The 22,290-nt window shown below is 35.8% G+C and overlaps 1 protein-coding gene across 27 annotated transcripts in view; it reads right to left on the bottom strand.

Moving 5' to 3' along the window:
* NRCAM (neuronal cell adhesion molecule) overlaps positions 1–22,290 on the bottom strand; it is a 166,131-nt gene that overhangs the window by 19,531 nt on the left and 124,310 nt on the right. For 9 of the 27 annotated variants that reach the window (XM_055712431.1, XM_055712434.1, XM_055712432.1 and 6 more), the window contains 11 exons: positions 19,183–19,380; positions 18,999–19,069; positions 17,895–18,120; positions 17,477–17,592; positions 13,929–14,133; positions 13,605–13,727; positions 12,375–12,551; positions 11,186–11,221; positions 3,162–3,227; positions 2,534–2,659; positions 1,320–1,472 (listed from right to left, as the gene is read on the bottom strand). In XM_055712431.1, coding sequence (XP_055568406.1) covers positions 1,320–1,472; positions 2,534–2,659; positions 3,162–3,227; positions 11,186–11,221; positions 12,375–12,551; positions 13,605–13,727; positions 13,929–14,133; positions 17,477–17,592; positions 17,895–18,120; positions 18,999–19,069; positions 19,183–19,380 — 1,497 coding nt within the window. Of the gene's footprint in view, positions 1–1,319; positions 1,473–2,533; positions 2,660–3,161; positions 3,228–11,185; positions 11,222–12,365; positions 12,552–13,604; positions 13,728–13,928; positions 14,134–17,476; positions 17,593–17,894; positions 18,121–18,998; positions 19,070–19,182; positions 19,381–22,290 lie in introns of all 27 variants that reach the window. The other 18 variants (XM_055712445.1, XM_055712450.1, XM_055712454.1 and 15 more) reach the window with 6 other exon arrangements.

Below are 22,290 nucleotides of genomic sequence, written 5' to 3'. Positions count from 1 at the left end.
TCCATTATCAAGAAACAGAAAAGAGTGTCTTTAAACTCCCTTCTTCCTTAACTATGTCAATGACACAAGCCAAGGTGACTGGGTCCATACAGATTTCCTTATTTACTGGCTCAGTATTTTTTGTATAGAAAGATGCTTTTAGGAAGGTTTCCATTCAGCTTGTTCTACACTATACAACAGTCTCGATCCTTGCTTTACTGCTGCTTTATGCTTTGGATGTGTATTTGCATAAAATTTTACAGATCTGCTTTTATACAACTAGCTGTCTCTGGCATAAATAACCTCTGCGCTTAGCCCATGCATATTTGCTTGGCACTGTTATTCAGCACCATGTTTTCAAAGCTTTCCTGCAACATGATAAACTGTGAACAGAAATGGAACAAAACAAAGCAAAAAATTACGATTTTAGAAAGTGCTCACTTTTCAAACTGGCATGTTCATTATTTACTTTGTTGTCTGATAATTATTACATATTGTTCAAGCATATTTTCATATTTAAACTACTTTCTTAAATCATAACATTCTGGAGTTGGTGAGGCTACTGCTAAGTAACCATGCACTGACCAAAATGCCTGGAATGAGCAAAAGTGGCTAGCAAATACACAACAAACAGTAACAGCTGACCAAGAGCGTGCTGTGATGGCAATGACACATTCAGCATAACATCAAAAAATTTCCAATAAAGCCCTTTCTCTAAGTTGAATGAACAAGCACTACTGATTTGCTCATGAAGAAATATGACTGAAATAGCCTTACAGATCCACAGGATCTAGTTGTAGCATCAACATCTATACAAAACCAGTATACGACAGGAAAAGAAACATTTACAAGTAGGAATCTTTAAAGACTGGTACAAATAGATTACATGAGATATGAAATTGAATCTGCAGTTTGATTATGCAAACATTTTAGCTCAGATTTTTTTGTATTAAAACTGGTCATATACAGATTGCTAGCTTTAAAAGTATACACTTGGCTCTATTAAAGTACACATATTTAAATAAAGCCATCTAATTATATTCATTAGAACTAAATGAAATAGGTAACCTTCAGTGCACAGCGCACAGATGGAGTATGAGCAGTGAGTATCTTGCCCCTAACATAAACATCAGACGAGCAGAGTGAATTGAAAGGATGAAAACATTTCTAATCTATGTAATAAATGTGCTGGCATTATTTATGAGTTTATATAATAATTCAGCATTACTTTATAAAAAGAACATGCAAATATGCTAGCTACATCTCTTAGCCAGAAGCAGTTCCAACGTTTTAGCACTTGGTCTACCACAATTCTGACTATGATACAGTGTGTGCCTCACCTGGACCTGTCTCAAACACATCCTCTGAACTCCTAAAACCAGACAGGCCCTCAGCACCAACCCGGACTTTATATGCTGTTCCTGGTGTTAAACCCTTTAACACAAAGAAGCTTCGAGAACCATTTACAATTTCTTTTTTCCAATCTTCTTTGCCTACAAAAATTTTAGGAAAACAACACATTGGAATTTCAATTTTCTCTGTATTACTGAAAGTTGCTAGACAGGATACTATCAAAGTTACTTGACTAAAATAACGGTTCTCTCTCAAAAAAATAAGATAATATAAAATTATGACTTCAAGTGATATATTGCATGCAAGATATTGAAGAAGACTTTGTACATGAATTATAAAATTATTTTAAACATTTGTTCCGTTGTACTAGAGAAATACTATTTTCATTTATTTTTGTAAAAGGTTTCCTGAACTTGCAATTATAAAATAGATTAAAATAGATTTGAATAATTTAATAAAATTACACTTCTGTAGTTTCAGTCAATATTTACTTTAGTTGAGAAGTTCTACTTCGAAATCTGAACCTATCTGTCTTAGGCCTTTTTCTAGTACAGTCTCAGCTGCTTCTTTGACCAATATCCAGAAAAATGCATTTATATTGCAATTTTTAGATTGGTCATCTTTAGTCATAACTTTAGAAGGATAGATTATTTAGACAGAAATATCCCGGTTTTATTAGATAACCATGTTTTAATTATTAGCAGTATTAGCGAGGATTAAAACCTGGGCTTATGCCAATAGAAGTACATAAGTTGGTTGATACCTTATTTTAAGGTTAAATTTAACAAAGAATATTGTTTTGTTTGGTTCTCTTATTTAAATCCGTTTTTTTCCTGAATTTGGCATAATTTAGGAAGACTGTTATATCCTATTTTAATGGAAGTTATCATATTTTTACACATGTAATGATTGCATGATACAAAACCATACAAACTACAGTTTTAGAAGTTCACATTCAAAAGAATTTATAAATTAATACAAAGGAACAAAGGCTGACATTCTATCTAAACATCAAATACCTGTTATGCATCAATGTTTATTAAAATGAAAACTCTTTGATCTTCCTAATCAAATTAAAAAATAATTCTAGACATTTAAGAGCTAATATTAACACTGGGTCAATTTAAGACCATATTTACTATAAAAATCTTTGAAAATTTATCTGAACACTTTAGCAAAATTTAATGAAATGACTTCTTACTGCCTGCTACACCATATTCAACATAAAAGTTCGCATGATCTGGTCCCTCATACTCCCAACTGATATTGGCATAGGTCTCAGCAGCAGCTGTTGTAACATTTCTGATCCTTGGATAAAGTGGTTGCACTGAATACACAATAGAAAAACAAAGCAGAATACGAAAGTGTGACTTCATACATTAAAAAATATATTTTAAGAAGTTACTATGTTAATTTATACCATACACAAGGAAAGTATAGTACATTTGTCATTGTTTCCATCACTGACTAACATAGCGTATTTGGTAATTGAATCCAAGGCATACTACACTATGACATTATAAAGTAAAATTTATGTACTCTACCAAGCATGCCCTGTACCACAAAAACTGCCAAACACTTAAAAATACCCAATCGACAAAATTCTGGAAAACATTATTTCTATTCATCTAGAAGCAAAATGCAGACAGCTGGCAAGTGAGAACATTGTCAGGGTAACAGGGAATGGCAGCAGAGAGGGGAGGTATGAAGATGGGACACACCTCCCTTTACGCCACGTGCCATTGAATGGACTGCAAATGCCTCAACTGCAAGCCCTTACAGGATTTTGTCTCTAGTGCATTGATAATGATAAAAAAGGAAGACAATACCCTTATAGAATGTTGGACGGACAGTGTGCATGACTGGGGAGGTTGCAAAAAGGGTTTCTGAATATCCTTCACCATCAGAGATAGTAGGAAAGAAAAAATAAAGAGTAAAAATGCTTTGCATCAAAAAGTAACATTTAAACAGTACAGTAAAACCTTACCTGTTAAATGAGTAACACATGCACACTCTAAGTTCATGCAGGATTCAAGTAGTTTTACTTGTTAAAATATGAAACAGCTAAGTGATACACATGTATTTGAAAAAAAAACCACCCTGAAGTATGTGTGTACTGACACCTTTACTTTCACAGAATGTTTCTGAAATCAGCTTCATTAACATTACAGAATCATGGCACCTTTAGACATTGGAATGTTAGACATCAGATATTGGAAAGCCAGTATCAAAATACGCTGGCGTGAAGGACACAAACCACTGAAATGCAAGAAGCTGTTCATTTTAAGGTACTGTGTCTTATGCTGACATTCTCATTAGGCAGGAGTACTTTTCACAGACATGCATAATGCCCACATTATGAAAAGAAGCGCTTCTCTCTTCAGCATCCTATGATTTGCTACTTTGCTCATACCGGAATCCTTTGTTCTCCAATTATACTTGTTACAAAAGGACATCTATTTTTGTATTTTTGTTTGCCTAATATTAATGAAAATAAGATTTTAATAGTTCTAATACTCTAATAAGTGCAGATACAAAGAGGACGCTCCTCAAAGGCATGAAATTATTTTTTCATAAAATGCCTCACTTGGTGTGCCACTGACTTTTAAATCCTGCTAAAAATATCTTTTCTGTTAGAATAACATCAAAAATACTTCCCAAAGGACCATGAAAAATCAGAGGCAAAAACCTAGTCTCAGTAAAGGCAAATGGCAGAATTCCAATGGCTCCACCTACACCAGAAAATAAAATGGGCAAAAGCCTGTTCTCAAGGGAAGAGGTGCTGCACAGATTTTATCTACATACTTAAATTATTTTCTCTCAAAACAAGATGGCTTTGTCCATATGGCTGACTGGAGGAAATTTCAAATTAGATTCAAAGAGAAAATGGCTTGCTTTGGCATAGTAAAATAACTAAATCTGTAGAGAAGCCCCTAGCAAAGACCAAATAATATGAGTACCATGACTAGAAAACTATAGGGTTTGAGTCTTTCTAAAAACATACCTAAATTATGCAAATTCCATCAATTCCAAAAATGTATTCTCGTGATTAAACATTTTCACAGTATCAGACTTTTTATGTGGTAGTACTCATTCAACTCTTCAATCTGTATAGAACTAATGACTCCCACGTTTGATATCTTTGCAGGTAAATTGTGCTTATATATTTTACACATAATTTCTTTCACCAATAAAAACTAATACAGAATATATTATTTGAATAATAAAGAATATATTTATTTCTTGGCTGAAAACACCTGAAAAAAATCAAATAGAAAGCACTAGATTGAAAAAAAAAGCCATCTAGGTTACAAAGTCAACAACAAACCCCCTAAAAATACCAAAACTAAAGCTGTCTATGGGAAATCTAGCATGTAACCATATACACTATGGTAATGCAAAGGGATTAGATTCTGCTTTTCTGTGCCACTTGAAGGCAGTGAGAGGAAAGAATAGCAGGTTCCAAATATAGAGAGGTGCAGAGTCTGAGACTGCAGAAAGGATATATAACTTCCTTCCTCATTTACACATAGGAACAGGTGCTTGTTACAATCAGTATCCAAGCATTTGTTCTGTGCCAAGAAAACAACTGCTTTGTATTCTAAATAGACTTTGTTTTGTTTCATGCAATTGTTTTTTCTCTAACCCGTATTTTCCTGTATTTTGCTCTTCCACAAAAGATGTCTAATTAGCAGCATAACTGTATGACTGGTATTTGTCACCGGTGTTAAAGACAGAAGAAACTATCAGCAATAACTTGTTTCAAACTCTTGCAAACAGATGCCACAGAGTTACACCAAACTTCTTCCTTCTCATGCCCAAGCACTGGGGATGAAAGAAACTGTCTCATCTTGTGTGAAAGACTCCAGATGACAGACAGCTGCTGTAACACTAAGCAAATCTGATAATCACCTTCCCTGTAAAGCCTCTGTCTTATCTTGTATTTTGTTGGGGTTTTTTGCATCTCCAGTTTCTAGTTTCTGCCCTGATTAAAGAGTTGCCTGCCTGAGTACACAGTAGATTAAAGAGTAAAAAGTAAATTTCCTTCTGTTCATACGATTGTACATAACAATTAATAATAATTAAGACCCCTTCATTTCCTTGGTGTCTTAAGTTTCTAAATGCTTTCAAGTGACTGATTCACGCTTACATTTATCAGATGTATTCTTATCTAATTGTTACCAATAGCTGTTTGTATACATTTATCCATGTGTAGTATTTGGTCAGATTTAAGTTCTGTATTTTTCCTGCTGAACACAGTGCACTGATTCAGTAGCATGTTTATTTTCATAATCATTATTTTTTTCATTCTTTCTCTTTTTCACTACTGCTAGATCTAATTTTCTAGTAGGCCTGGAAAGTTTCAGTGAAGTCTGTTAAATGTGCCATATTTCCAACACGAACGCACACATAAGAAGATGGCTCGTGGATCCTGAGGTGATGAAAGCCTGGAGTCTAAGTGGTTACAATATTTAAAGCTTGTCTCCAATCTACCAAGACTCTTGTCTTCTCAATCAGCACACCTCTAATTATAATTAACCTCTTAGTTCTTCAATATGTTTCCCAGCAGCATTCACAAACGCAAAATGTGTAACTGTCAGTTGGCAGAAACTCTCAGCGCGTGCAAGCGCCAGTTGGTGAAAAGGGGGGGCAGAAAGCTTTGTCTCAGCAGTGGAGCACTGTGCTCGCTTGATCCGTAACCATACGTGATGCTGTGCATCAGCGCTTGCAAAAGCATTGCTCTAAAACTGGTGGGAATGGATTGTTAACAAGTTACAGTTTTTACACATACTGACTCTTATTCAGCTACCTCGATTAAATTAATCTCTTTTATTCATGCTATGCACAATGCAAAATTTAGCTGGCACTTCTGAGTATGGTTTCATTCCTGTAGCGAGATATGGTATAAAAGCATTTGCCAATTCTTGAGAAAGAGAGCCAGGCTCAAAGTAAAATCTTCCTTTCTTTTCAAATCAATTCCAGTGTTTTTTCATGGAGTTCCTGGTAGAGTGGTATTTAATCTTCCAGCCTTTCAGGAACACAGTTCCTCCAAATAACACCGTTATACTTGGGCAGCAGATTCAATAGCATTTAATAAGACATGACATGAGATATGAACAGATTTTAACAACAGAATAGGCACCCTCTCTTAAGATTTCATTCAGCAGAACAATGAAAAAAAATCCCCAAAGTGGCTAAACTTTAGGAATTGTCATGGGAGTCACCTATCTCCAGGAAAAACGGCAGGTAAGTGACAAATGCACATTTGAAGATTGGTGTCAAATGGAAAAAAAACAACCCACAAAGCAATGTATTATAGACAGTTAGTTAAAACGCATATATAAAAAGAAAATAAATTCAAACGAAAACTCCCACACCCACGTACAAGAAAAGATGAAGGAAAAAGGTAATAGATTTTACCAAGAGCCTGTAAGACAAAGAAAAGGGTTTTGCTTTTCTTTGCTTTTTAACCTACAACTTTTACAGCATAAAATTCAAGCCTTAGTATAACTGTAGGAGTGAATTCCATTCCTGGCAGTGAGAGATGGGCATTAGTCACTTCTAAGATTATTTAGCCCATTGCAAGAGCATTCCTGTAGTGTAAGAAACACAGAAGACAAGAAATGCAAGTTTCACTGACAAGCATTTAGCATGGCATGGATTTTGCATGACATCTATGAAGCAAAAATTATTTGCAGGAATTTTAGCATTTCAATCATCACTGTTCCCAGGAGATGTAGAAGAGGATGAAACAGTGGTCCTGCACAGCAGGCTGTACTCAAAGAGTCACACAGATATATTAGGGAGAAGTCTGCAAGGAGAGAGCGGTTGAAGGAGCAGTACAAAAATACTACAATCCACTTGAAAATAAAAAGCAGCTTGAACTTGTTAGCAAAAAATATGGAGACATCATGTGAAATGACTCAAAAAGGGAGGGAAAACAGATGGTGGGCAGGGAAAATGATTTAAAGAACAGCATTTTGTACAGAACAAAGAATACTGAAATGATCCTAACTTCTATGAAGAGACAGAGATACGAACTCGGCTGAGATAGATTTCTAGCCTACAGTGAAGAGCTACATATTGGAGATTAAGTCAGAAAAAAAAGAATAGTTTCAAACCCAGAGGCTAGACTACTTGTTTTTCTCCCTTGCAACAGAAGTATTTCTGTCAATAGTACTTGAGATATGAAGTTCACATCAAGAAGGCAGACCAGACTAAGTAACACACTGGCAGGGAGCGTTAGCTTCAATTAAAGGAAACTGTGGTCCCACAACCTTATTTTAATTGCAGTTGAGGACTGCCAGTTACTGGTGTCTGTGCGCATGCAGACTGCAAGACCTTGCTTTCAAATAAAAATCTTGACTAAATAAAAAAGAAATTGAAAAGTGAAACAAGAAGGCTTGTGGCACAAGACTGACACATCATGCTGTGACTCCTTACACTTCAGCTTACAACAAACACAGTAATGAGCCCCTGTGACTGTTTATTTTAACCAGCAACTTTTATTTCTACCACTGGCCAAATTTATATTCTCTTCCTTACTCGACAGACAGGTTATTTAAAACTTCTAATGAAAAGGGTAGAAGAGACTTGATTCCACTGATCACCTGAGTCACTTTCCAGCTGCTACTATAACTATTTTACATGTAACCAGGTTCTTATTCCCCAGTTTTTTTCACACCTCTGTCACCTCATGCTTGTCGTTAGATGTCAATACATAAATGGCAATATAAATGCGTACTGCTTACCCAATACTGTGTATAATACGTTATGTTTTACATATGCAGTTTTGAGACACATTTAGAATACAGGCTGCTAAGAAGAAAAAACAATTATTTTTTCTTTGCAATGCATAACTGCATGAAATTTAAGTCATTCATAACATCACAGTATTGGAAAGGAAAAAAGATCAGCTAAAAAATTATCAGCTATAACAGGATAGCTTGCCCATCTAATAAAAGTGTGCCTCATGATTTACTCATGCGGGCTTGAGAGAATGACACGGATCTCATCTGTTAAGTTTCCCTTAGAGAAGAAAAAAAACCCCTCAATTCTTGTAAATTGCCAAGATCAATTGCACTTCTGCTGTTTAATGAAATGGCACAGCCTAAAGAACTTTTTTTATTAGGACAGTGCCCATAATACAGAGAGACAATCCTTTCCTCCATATATTGTCCCTGATTTGAATAGAGCTTTTAAGTTCTCTTCAAGCTACGTTAAAAAAATGATTGTTTTATCTTTGACCTCATATTTCATGTTTTCATCTAAAATTGCTATTTAGCCTTATGGGAAAAATGCACAAAACTTGCTGCTCTCCTTACTGGTCTAAAATATACTGGATATCTTTACTTAATACCAGTACAGTCATTGCAATCAGCCAAACTCAGTTTTACTAAAAGTGTCAGGTGCAGCAGTAAGCAGACTGTGGCTACTTTCATTGTTTTTAAAGTAGTAAAACACAATGAAGGGTCAACGCCTGTGTAAAAAGATAGCAAAAGACACACGCTGCCAGGAGACAGGGAATGTATTTCAGAACTACAATAAAAATACTGAGGCTCTCTAAGATCCTTGGATTTACCGTAGCAATATTTCCCTCTGCACATTAATATATATAGTCAAATATATCCCAAGTGGCACAGCTCGCCCAGGTTTAAACAATTTGAGTTCCTCCAGGACCTTGTGTCTTATGTTTCTGACTTGCAGAGCTGCAGGTCTTCAGGGGCAGCTAGCCAGTAGAAAACACGAAGTACAGAAGTTTCAGTGCAATTTAGGTTGGATGAATCTGGGACCTATTGTCTTAACTTCCAAGGTGAATGTGCTCAAATTGAAAGAGAAAGGGTAATTAATTTTTTCTGGTAAGTTCTGCCCTTCGAAACAAAAACCTGAGATGTTTTTGACAGATCACAAAAAGGTTGGGAATATCTAAATGCCACCTTCTCCTCAGTTTGGCTTTGGGTCCACATTAGTAAAAACTGTATACACATATAGGCCCTCCTGCACTTAATGGAGGAGTAAAAAGTCGCTGCTGGGTACAGCTTCTTCTTGAGTGGGCTGAGTATCTCTGTCTTCCAAATCCACCCACTCATGAGACCAAATAATTTTGCACTTGATCTTGATAATATGATCCTTCTTTTCCTTCCTCATAGTCCCTGATCAGTAGTGAAACAGTTAACACGTTAATCTAAGTAACCACTGAGAACATTCATCTCAGACCTGCGGCAACTCAGATGTCCTAACAGATGTCATGGCTTTAGTTCCGTCCTGTTTGCAGTTCCAAAGTTTTCGTTGCAATTGTAAGAGCTAGATGCTACAGGAATATGTGAAAACTTTGAAACCATAAACAACATGGAACCAAACAAAGACATCTGCTTGGTTTTCAGAGAATCTGAGATGACAGCTCTGAAATGTGAGCTGCTCCAGCTGATCTTACAAATAAGACGCTTTCTGCTAGCCACAGACTGTGATACAGCTATAATTAGACCTGAGCTTCACACAGAGAATCCATTTCTCCTTGCATGAGTTGTATTGATAGTCGACTGCAAATAATGAGAACTTAATTTACATTTCTGCTGTTAATGTCCAGGACTACAAGCCAGTTTGTTCCAATCAGTGCTGACTCCTCAGCTACAACTAGACTAAAAACTGGTAAGAAACACTTGTCGTTAAACTAAATTCACAACTCCATACACTTATCAGAAATGCATGTGATATTACAATACACATATATACCTACATAAACATGTATAGTATATATGCACAAATGCATGCATACATATATATATGGTCCGATTGTATCAGACTGAGTGAATTAAGCCATTTTTTACTGCTATTATCATTCAAAACACCTGATCATCACGTGGAAAGAAAATATATGTAAAACAATTTATGCTGTCTCGTCCAAGTTTGTAAAAAATGTTAGGTATTTCATGTACAGAGTTTGATTTGGGATGTTTATGGTCTGACAATCTGAAGCACACGTTCACTAGCGTTAATAAGTTCCCTGTGATAGAATGACACATAAGTATAGAGACACCTTTATGACTCATAGCTACCTAACAGTCCTCAGGACAATCTTTGCTTCTGACAGTGAAATTCAGTATCAAAATTAATAAAAACTGTGTGCAAAAATGTGAAGAACACCTTGTTTGACAGAAGAACTGCATCATAAAGAACTAAAAATTACTGAACTCAAGAATAAGGATGATATTAGGTTCCACTCAATGAAATATCCTCATGCACTCACTCACAAGATCTGTGAACCTAAGACAGCAGGAAGCCATTTGCCTGTATATTCCATCTGATACGTGAACTGAGAAGTATACAGAGGGTATTGTCAGTCATCTGTCTCCTATGCACAGTTGGCTTGCAAATGAAACAAATGTGATCAAATGGGTAGCATTAATCAACAGTGAGAACAAGAACACACCTACTCTTTTAAAACAAAAAATGCACATGGCACAGGCAGTAAAAAAACCTCCTTTGCAAAAAAGCTGTTTCCTCTACTCTGGCTAATCAATGCTAGTGCACCTGGATCCTGAATACTTATGACAGTGACATACGTCTCTTAAACATTCAGAAATAATTAGACTTTGCTGAAGCTAAGCTAATGAATTCCCCTGGAACTCTGTGGCAAAATAAACAGATGAAAGGTATTAATAAGCATTCTGGGTTCCTTTTTAAAAAAAGCCAAAAACCCAACCAACAAAACCCACAAATGTTTTCTTCCAGCACTGATTAACACTTTGAATAGTAACGTGTAGTCCAAGATTTTCTGTCCTTACCACTGCAACTTCCCCATTTGCAACACTGCAAAATCCACACATTAACAAATCATGCAGTTTCATTTTACCTTTGCCTGCACCTACAGCAGGACGGAGAATACCAGCTTTAATGGAGGAAAACAAGAACAGGAACACTATATAATTAGATACAACACCAAAGGGAACATACATACACAATTTCATTACAAACCAGAAAAGCATGCAGACTAGATAAAATGTATTCATTCAAATAAATTAGAAAGAACCTGCTTATGCTGAACACTGACACACTATTACAAGACAAAAAGTAATATACGTGCATTTACAAAATTTTATTGCTCATGCTTGTTACGATTCACAATTTAAAATAAATGTAGTTCATATGCAAATTTAATATACTATTAGAGAAATTGCATTGCATATCAACTCAGCGACAGAAATTCCAATAAACTGTAATTTTACTAAGCATAAAAATAGGTGAAAAGATGGTATCAAAATAGGCTTTTAATATTAAGATGTGCAAAATCACAAAATACTTTCCCCCCAAGTTTCCCCTTTACTTTAAATTACTCCTATTTTATTAAACTTTCAAATTAAATAAATAAAATTTTCAACAAAAGAACTGCCAAAATCAGAAATCTAGAATGGCTATAAATGTAAAAATAATAGTGACAGGATTGAACAATATACTTAAAAGAGTTTTTAAATGTTACACAATGTCACCAGTTACCTGGGCCACAGATGACAAATTTATTTCTAGAGCTTTTTTGCCAGCTCTGTGAAAAAAACTTAGGACCTCACAGAAGCTGTTGCATACCTTAAAAGAGAAATAATTCCTTCCAGTCATAAAGCTGCATCCTTTCAGTATTGTTCTCTGTGACTAGACCACGTACACGAAGCAGAATAGGCGAAAGGAGAAAGACTACTTAAAATGTAAAGGTACATGAAAATTTGAAGCCCAAAAAAGCTGAACTCTTAGAACTTGTAAGTTTATATGAAAAGGAGGGGCTTTACACCTCTTTTGAGGCTTCCACTACAGTAGAAAACCGTTGCACATCTTTACTTAAAGAATAATTAGAATCTTTCATTGGTGTATAATACAGTTAAGAAAGCTCTAGAAAAAAATTTATGAGGAGCTGTTTCCTTATGTCACATGAAAAGAGGGGAGGGGGAGGAGATTTTCTTATCCTTAATGGAAGGTAGTAGTAGCAATACTTTTAATAAAACTTGTAATGTTTTTTAAACTCAGGAGTTTTTCTTTATACATACCCATCTTACCTTCATCCATAATTGTTACTGCTTCCTCAGTTATCTGACTTCCTGATCCAACTGAAGTTTGTGCATTAAAGTAGAACTTGTACCTTGTGCTGTAATTTAAATTTTTTAGTATCAAGCTGCTCTCATTGGCAGGAATTCTTATCTCTACCAAGGGACCCAATTCATGTGTGTTGTTAACTGTCGTGACAAGAAAAAAGAAAAAAAAAAAGAATTAGGAAAATTGCCTACATTGTCATCATGTTAGAATGGGGTTTTTTTGTTTGTATTTATTTGGTTTGTCTGCTGCATCATTCTATTTCAGGTTATATGAATGATAATCTACAATTTCAAAAGAAAGCCACCTTTGCGTAAAAGAATCTGCGTGAGGGGCTAAAATTCAACTGGGGGATAGGAAAATACTAACATGTTTTTTAAGTTCAAGTTCCATTCTTGTAAATATCTGAATCCAAGGCAACTGAGTCCACATCAAATGACGTGAAATGAGTCCACATCAAATGACGTGAACTCACATGCATTTGAAACACTGATCATTAAAAACTCTAAACTAGCTGCCTCATAACAAATTCAGAAGGCTTAGGGAAAAAAAATTACTATAGTGACTTGTATCTAATGTCAAGGAAGATGGAAGTTGGTAAGTGAAAGAAAACAAATTTCCTTAATCTGTTCCATGCACATGAAACTTAAATTTTGTGTGTGCACAAAGTCAGCAGTGTCATTGCTGACAAATTTCTGGGTAAGCAAGCAGTGGTATGGGGATCCTAAGGAAGTGATTTATAGCTCTGATATGAGCAAATGGCACATTTATGAATTTTTTATTTTACAATTAAAATACTGTGAAAAGTGAAGAAGCAGGAAACAATATAATTGGATGTATTTTGACCTGCTTCTAGTGATATTTTCTCTGCAGTTAGAATATAGGATTTGTAAGTGGTAGTATCTTGCTTCTAATTGACTGTCAATTAGATGTAGGACTTCACCTCCATTTTTCTGTAAAGCATGGTCCGAAGAAATAAAAGTAATGGAAAAATGCTAACCTTGTACTTGACCAAGTGAAGTGTTCTAAATAGTCATCCAAATTGTCAAAATACATTACTCTCTCAAACCTGACATCTACAATGCAGTCGTATCTTTTCTACATTATAAACCTAATGTGATTTTTTCTTAAGAAATGGATTCCTATTTGGTTAACATATTTTCTAAGTTAGAGTTATATATTCATAATTAACTTACTTGGCTGAAACTTCAGTATATATGATGTCAAAACACCATTTGGATGGGTAGGTGAACCCCACTCCAGAGTCAGAGAGTCCAATGTTGGGTTAGTAATCTTCAAAAAGGAGGGTGAGCTAGGAACTTTTAAGAAGAACATACAGTAAATACAAAGTAGATTAACTTAAACGACCTCATGAATTATTAATTCTTAAGAATATTATTGTATTGAGCCAGACTATTATTTTATGATATCCAAGATGCAAATTCAGCAATTACACCCTTAGTGCCCTATTTCTGAACATACAACATTTAAGTTTATTCTCTAGCTTTCTCATTTCATACCTCCTTCAGGGGTCTTAAATACTTTGTCTGGGCTTGCTGGTCCTTCTCCTTTACCATTAACAACTCTAACATTCAACTTGTAAGAACTATAGGGCTCCAGCCCTGGCAACATTCCAAAAGTCTTGTTCCCCCTGAAAGTCAAGATCTTTTTTTCTACGTGCCGCCTACTCCTTCTGGATAGACTCTGTACTTTCCAGTAGTAAACCTAAAGACAAAAGAAAATCTACAGTGAGTGTTTAGGTGTTCTGATTTTACAAACTCCAGGCTTTTCCATGAGTATCCATTACTTATAGGTAGGAATAATTGTAATTTTAATAAGCTCAGGTAAGACACAGCATAGAGCTTTCCAGCTCCAGAAACAGACCTTGTCCAGAAACAGTCATGTCTACACAACTGGGTGAAGACTATCACCTCCCAGTTCTCCTAATGCTCAAAGCAAGTTTAACACAAGTCTTGGTTTGGAACTGCATTAGTATGTGATGGTTCTCATGTTAGCAAGTCCATCTGAGAAGCAGGACTCATTCATACACCCATTCTTTCAGTAAGATGTCTACACATCTACCAAAGCAGACTTGCACTTTGCCACCTTGTTATGCCTCACACCTGACCATGCTATTCCCTGTGATGTGGAAGTCAAGTAGGTATTTTTAAATGGGGAAGAAACCAAAAGATTTGTCTGGACTGGAAAAAAACGCAGTTTCTGAAAGGACTCTGAGATTAAGTCATGGAATGGTCTCCAACTAGGGACAAGAAGACTATTCCTCCATTTATGTGACAATTAGATCAGATCACAAAGCTGATTCTGGTATCCATTTGCTGATTGCATTTCTAAGAAACTACAGATGAGCCTCAGAGGTAATTACCTTGACTGCACTCTCTTTACTGCACAGTCTGTCTACCATGATATCTGTAAAGATATTAACAGTTGACCCCACAAAGACGTATGTTACTCCTAGGCTTGTCACCTTCAATTACACCATTGTTCAGTTTTCACAGCACAATCTTCATTCATGTATGATCACACACTAAAACTGATCAAGCAATAGATAAAATTCTGGTTCCATTTAGGCCAACTACAAAACACCTTTTTAACCCAGGAAGCTGGGGTTTCACATACAAATTAAAAAAAGGGAACTCTCAAGACTTACAAAGCCCAGCTAGGTACCATATAAAGCAATGTTATGCTAACACCGGCTTTCTATTGCTAACAACATACCATTTCACTCTAATCACTGTTAAATATCACTGTGGTTTATATGGCTTGAGTTAATGTTTTTCAACACCACCAGCCGTCATCCTGTAGCTCTCATCCTAGCACCTAGTGTAGAAAGCCATTTACAAGCTAACAAAAGCTTGAAGTGTTGATACTATTAGTATTGAAACTTGTAAGGTATAGTTCATGATATTTTAAGAATTGGTAGCAGGTAACGTTTCACAAAGCATGTTATTATAGTTGGGTCATCACTTGTCACTAGTCAGGCTGAAATTAAGACAGCTTTAATAAGTTGGGCCTGATAAGCAGTGATTTGGAAGAGAAATATGACAATAAAAGAGACTGCATCACGTTTTTCACGTACTGTATTGACTGACCGTTGAATTTGTAAGATTAACAGGAAAAGTGGCAGCAGTAACAGTGAAAAGAATTCTTTTTAAAATTTCTTCTTAGGTTTGAAACACTTCATAGTACCACAGTGTATCGAGTATTAGATTAATAAAAAAGCAAAATATGAGTGATGTGCTGTAGACTGCTGCTGGCTAGACGTCTTCCTGCTTTGTTCATACATTTGTCTTCAGGATGTGACTCTTTACAGAAATACCCCTCTTATTAAGAAAGGTGTCCCTAATGCAACACAGCATACTGGGCTACTGTCTGAAATAATTTTATTAATCAGGAAAGCCTGAGTTTGCTAGTAGGATTTTCTATGTGTTTAAAAAGAGCTGGTCATGTGCTTTGTAAGCTATATTAATAGCTGAGATGCTTAAAGCATACTCTGCATCCAAGAAAATTTTTCAGCTTGTATTCAGAGAAAGCTTTATAATAACTATCCACCATGTCTTAGGGACTTGTCACGCCTCGTCTAGCTTTCGACCTATTTTAGTTGGATTTAGTTGTATCTGCAAAAATTATGTAAGAAACTTTTTTTGCATCTGCAACTTATTCAAGGATATACCATTGTCATATTTGTCCTAGCCATAATGTGTGGTCAGGTCTGCTGTCAAAACTGTGGTCTTGAGCTTGTTTTATTTATGATCATTGACTAACATTTTAGCTTCAGTTTTACTTAGCTTTGTGCAGTTGTGTGGTTCTCCTTCCCAGAGAAAAAAAATAATCATACTGTATACAGAGAAAGACTAAGACATTCAATAGAAGTAATCACGGCTTAACTAACTCCTCACACCAACTGGATAGGAAAGTCTGCAACCCATTAGTAAATACAGGACAGAAAATAACCCTCAGAGACTTTGAGCCTAAGGAAAAAGAAATCTCCATCTAAACTTGGGATGATAGCTCACTGTAACCATGCCTTTGAAGGGTGAGAATACCTGATGTATGGGCAGATGTTGGTGTCTGGATTTTTTTGTATTATTAATAATCTTTAAGAGAAATTTGGTGATTTGGATGGTAAATATTAGTGTTGCTGTAACTTGATTAATAATAAGTATTAACTTCACTATATTGTTACTCTTTAATCCTCATTTAAAGGATGTTTTCTTTTGGTTACCCCTTTGTGTGTGAAATACCAGGTTAATAAGAGACTGTCATCTACCAGACAAACATTTAACATGCTTCTGCAGTTTCCACTCCTAAGTTTCTTCTGATGGGTTTCTAGTGCAACATCTGAAGCAACTTTTGCCATCAGATTTTCCCTGTCCTCCAGGGACACCAGTTCCCCCAGTTTCTAACCCCGAAGTCCTTCTGTCTCCCATTCTCTATTAACTGCATTTTTGTCTCCAACACAGCCTTCTCAGTAATCAAAGCCAGCACACTGTATTACACTAAGCTTCCTTCAATTACATGTACACTCCAAATCTTCTGCCATTTCCTATCTCCTTAAATTGAACTGTTAAACTGAGCTTTTTCCTGGCCTCCAAAAAGACACAGCACCCAGCATAAGGCAGCAAGCGGCCAGTTACTCAGAATTAAAGATGTGATTATTCATACTACGGCAGAAGATGAGAAATCTTAGCATTAGACCTAGAAGAAACTCCTACAGAAACTACTTCTCCTTACCCTCTAAATATTATTTTAGAATAAGATCTGTAATATTATCATTTTTTAAATCTGTATGATGTGTGGAAACCTAATTGCAAACACATCCCGTTTTTCTTCAAGGACAATGTCACGAGGCTAGTGTGGCAAGGCTGGAACATTGCTGAACTTTAAATGAATGGTATCAATGCTGTTGCTCTTGTCAGCAAAACTTGTGAGCTCACTGAAAAGCAGGAGTCCTCTCATATGCCACTTACTTCAATCTCGATACAATATCATATAGAAAGAGTGATCTATTTTAATAAATGAGAAACAGAATGCTTTTGACTGTACTTACTTTGTACCCTTGAAGGTGTCCTCGGACAGTTTTTAGCGGAACTGGGTCCCAATGCACCTTTGCTAATGTGCTGTTAACAACATGAACCTGCACGTTGCCTGGTGCAACCATCGGCACTGTGTGGAAAGGATGCAACAAGTGCCTAGTTAGAATATGAAACCATACGAGCACACTTTCTCAGAATGAGTTTTTGCATTGCATTCAAGGATTAGGTTAAAATGTTCCTACACTAAAAAGCTGACCTGAGGATTAATACTACAGAGTATTATGAAGCCTTATTATCTTAAAATTACTTCATTTTAATTAAAAACATAACCACTATCCCCCATCTCCAATATTTTAGTATGGTAAATACCTACTTAGGTTACACATTTTGTTGCTTTTAATTAGTACAACTGAGTCAAACTATAAAACTTACGGTCTTCTCCTGAATGTCCAATCACCTCTGATGGCTCTGGTGCATATCCCAGGTCATTTAAAGCTTGTACTTTTATTTCATAGGGAACAAAAGTTGGAGTACCAGACACAATATATTTAGATACATTTGCAACTATAACAGATGTCCATTCATCATCAACATCCTTCTGACGCCAGCTGACTTTGTATTGAAGCCCTGGTCCATTAGACTGAAAACCCTTTAAAGACTGAAATAAAAAAAATATTTAAAAAAATATCCTGAAGCATCTGAAAAATCCAAAGTGACAAAGGAAATAAACTCATTCTTCTTCAGAATTTTACTGAAAATTTACCCCTGTGTTCTGTGACAGAGAAGCACTGCTGAAATGTCCAAGCTATGCAATTTTTACAGGAGATCAGTTCAGCTGCTTTTCATTCATGAGTGAAAATCACATTGAATGGTGATCCTGGCTAATTCTTATGCAACCATACATTGTGATTTCTGTATACATATTTTGTTTTCAAATATTTCTTAAGAAATGGAAAATGGAAAAACAGACTTACACCAACTACTTATAAACAGTGTTCCCTAGACAATATTTCTTGCCTGGGATGGGAAATTGGTTTTACATTGCTCTCCTTGAGTGCCTGTCGTTATGGTAAGGGCATGGTAGAGAAAACTCTTCCACGGAAGTTTTTTAGTGGAAGAGTGCACAAAAATTCAGTGTATCATAAAAGTTGAGGGTACAATTAGGATTCACATTAGAATTCATTCTAAGAAAAAGACTCTACTTGAGATAAACTTCAATTTACATATTTAAGTTTTCCTAAATTGGCAGCAAAACATCTTGTATTACCAAATTAATGGCTTATCTTGAGAAATCACTCAAGGAAAATACGGCACCGTAATTTTTATTTTTTTTTTCCCATAACACATGCAGCTTTTCCCTGAAAATGAAGATGGGGAAATGTCTGGATTTTACTCTTTCAAGAATTTTTTAAGCAAGCAACGCATTGAGTATTCTCATAGCATGTTCACAGTTAGATCTTTACTATTTCTCAAAAAAAAAGCTACTCACAGACCTGAACACAAACAAATGAAACCTCAGAAAAAAACCAAACTTACCTCCCATGTTATTACCAAATTATCAGGTTCTGAGCCTATCCCTTGTACATTAGAAGGATTTTCATCGGGGTCTAAAAATAAAATATTTACACATGAACAAGAATGACTTCTGTTTGCATTCCAAGCAAATTCAACACCATTTGTAGTATAAATCAATCACTGGTAAGCAGGGATCGCTATTTACTTGCAGATTTTGTCAGGTACTGCTCAGATGGTTCACTCGGCTGACTTCTTCCAATCTCATTGACAGCTATGACACGGAATGAGTAGTTGACGTACGGAGACAATTTCAACTGTACTGTTGTCTGAGTTCCAGGAACTTCCGTCTGGTAGTGCCATACCCCTGGTTCATGCAGTCCATCTTCATATTCAATCACAAAGTCTGTAAACAGATAACGAATCCAACTTTATGTCAAAACTTGCAACACCTTCCTAGATCAGTGTAGGCATTTCTGAATGAGCTACTCAGAAGGGAGTGATCCAATCGACATTTTTTAAAATCATGGAAACTGAAATATAAGTACATAAACCAGAACACACATCTATAATGTGGATCTCAAAAGTACTGCCTAGGTAGAAATGGAAGAGAAATATTTCTACTTCTATGATTTGGTATTCTCATTAATGCAGCTACCTGTCAGGTAACACATTATTGCAAGAGCTCTCTCTCAGGTACCGGATTTTAATGTAATGGGAACTCTTCAGCTGTCACAGCAAGAAAGTGGGACAAGATTGGAATTTTGATGTAAAAGCAGTATTTGGCTGACAAATATATTGGTCTTAGTTGTATCAAGTTGACAGTAAGTAGTACGTGTACAATACTAAAACCTTCTGAGTATTCCATTTTCCCCACTGAGACTGGCTTAGTGAAAAACTATTTAAAGTCAAGAACCAACACCTGAGAAAGGTTTACAAGAGCACTTTTCAGTATCTTCAAATTAAGTCAAGGAATGTATGTTCAGAAGCTAAATTTCTCGAGAGTTCTCTGTGTGAACATTACAATGATTACTGTCAAGTCCTCACAGACTATATATCCTCAGGGATAAATAGGTTTGTAAAACTTCAAAAATAAAATCATATTCATTATCAAAGACAAAAGGACATTTTTTTCAGCTGTGAAACAGCTGGAAAAGCTTCCTGCTCTTAGGTATGAGATATAAATTTTGAAACACTTAATAGGAATTTTTAGGATATGGTAAATATATGGGAGAAGAATGCGTAGTCTGAGCACATTCCATGGAACCTTAAGTTTAGATATATGAAATCTACATAAGCATCAAATGCTTTTGTGTTGTGTAACAAAATTTTTCCCCTATCTCATGTATAGCTGTGGACAAGAAGCCAGAATATGACTCCAAATACATACTATTTGCACTACTAAAGAAATTCTGAGGGGCATCTGGAAATTGCTTTTTGAATACTTACAGTACCACATAAAAATAATGCACAACAATTTGAAGAGCCGAGATTGTCAAAAAGTAAAATATGTAAGTAGTACTAATCATAGTTTTCTGAACTTCAGGCTTGCAGATTTCCTCCTGACCCAAGTAGTAAGAGAGAGGGAGAACTGCTCCAAATTACTGCCTGAGTTACAGCTGGTGTTGTCCGCTTGGAGATAAAGGTCTTGGGGTGGGATGTTTTCTGGACCAAAAGACTTGTTGAAAAGGTGAGAATATTATAAAAAACACACCCACAAAGTTTTCACTACTGCTTTTTGTCTTCTCCAGTAACTAGCATTCTGCATGCAACTCTAGCAGAATGCAACTCTAGTAGAACGATTTATAGGAGACTTCAAGGAAAAAAATTCTATTTGAGCTTTCAGAGAGATTCTAGCATGTCAGTCATATTACTTGTGTAAAGGGATCACTCATAATGAAGTACTATCTTTGAGTCTTGATCTGCGCTTTGAAGTGATAGCAGCAGCAGCAATAACAGGCTTACTTATGAAGCAAATGCCTTATTTTTCAGGCTCTTGCGGGACCATGCAGCAATACAAATTGTACCATAACTTAATCCAGCATTATTTAGTCAGAAGAGTTCAATTTCCAATATCAGAGTGCATGCAATATCTCACTTCTAGAGAAATTCTGACATGAGCCAACACCACCTAGTATCATCTCTTTTGAAACAGTGTGATTTCATTCCTATAGGAAGGCAAGGCTTGTGTCTTCGGTCTGGAAAAAAATGAAAATACTGATACAAGAGTATATGAAGAAGCCATAACTTGAATGCAGTTCAACTACTTCCATTAAACTTATATGTATTACATATTTTTTTAAGTATGTTACTAGATTATATACATGAGGTAAGTCTGGAAGTGTAAAACTTCAGCAAAATCCCTTGGTGTTTTATTAAAACATAATCAAAATCTTTGATGTGTTCTGAAATCTGTGAAATTCTGTTTTTACAAAACTTCCTTTCAGATGCCTGATCCTTATGGTTTGTGTTTGGTGTTGATACTGACCAGCAACAGACCCTGGACAGCAACACTCCGTAAGTCAGCCTAACTCATTCATTCCAAATATAACATGTAAATTGGTCTTGGTAACTTGTGGCAGTTATTAACTAAAAATGCGCGGCATAAATAATAAAATAATTACCTTAAGTTCTCATAATGAAAAAGTTGCTCCAAAAGTCTTTCTGATCCTATTATTTTTTGGAAAACAAACGGTAACATCTTTCTTCCCTCCTAAATTCCCCCTCCACTCCCTCTGCTCAATGTAAGCAAGAGCAGCTTTCATTATGTTTTGCTGGGAGGAATAATAGCATTTAAGATCAATTTCCTGTCCCAAAGGTTTACAGGAAGTTTACTTTCTCTGTCTTACGGAATGCTTTATTGCTTTCAACTGTCTGGACTAGTAAAAAACAGAAAAACTACTGCCTTGTATTTTCATGAAGAGTACGCTTTTGTATCAGTAGTGATAGATATCTCTAAATATACCGGCACTGATGCTACTTCAAATACAAATACAAATGAGTTAATGCAAGATGTTAGTAGCACTTTCCTTCAGAAGCATATGACTAATGAACAAGTCTCCTCTCTACATATTTGTAAGACTGGACCTTGTCAGGCAGAGCTCATATCAGTATCAACTTCTGTGGTAACTAGCACAGTTTCTTGGATCAAAAGCCCAACTCTTTAGGGCAGTAAGTCTTTCTGCTTGGCTGTACAGTAGAGGACATTCAGTGAATTGTTATTATGTAAATAAATGGCAACTGTGGCAAATAAATTTACCCTTGTTCCTGCTGCACAAAAAATTCATCTCAGAACACTCTGGCATCTGAGAACAGT

Source organism: Falco cherrug, chromosome 5 (genome assembly GCF_023634085.1).
Source record: "Falco cherrug isolate bFalChe1 chromosome 5, bFalChe1.pri, whole genome shotgun sequence".
Classification (NCBI taxonomy): Eukaryota; Metazoa; Chordata; class Aves; order Falconiformes; family Falconidae; genus Falco; species Falco cherrug.
This window is presented reverse-complemented; position numbering and strand designations above follow the sequence as displayed.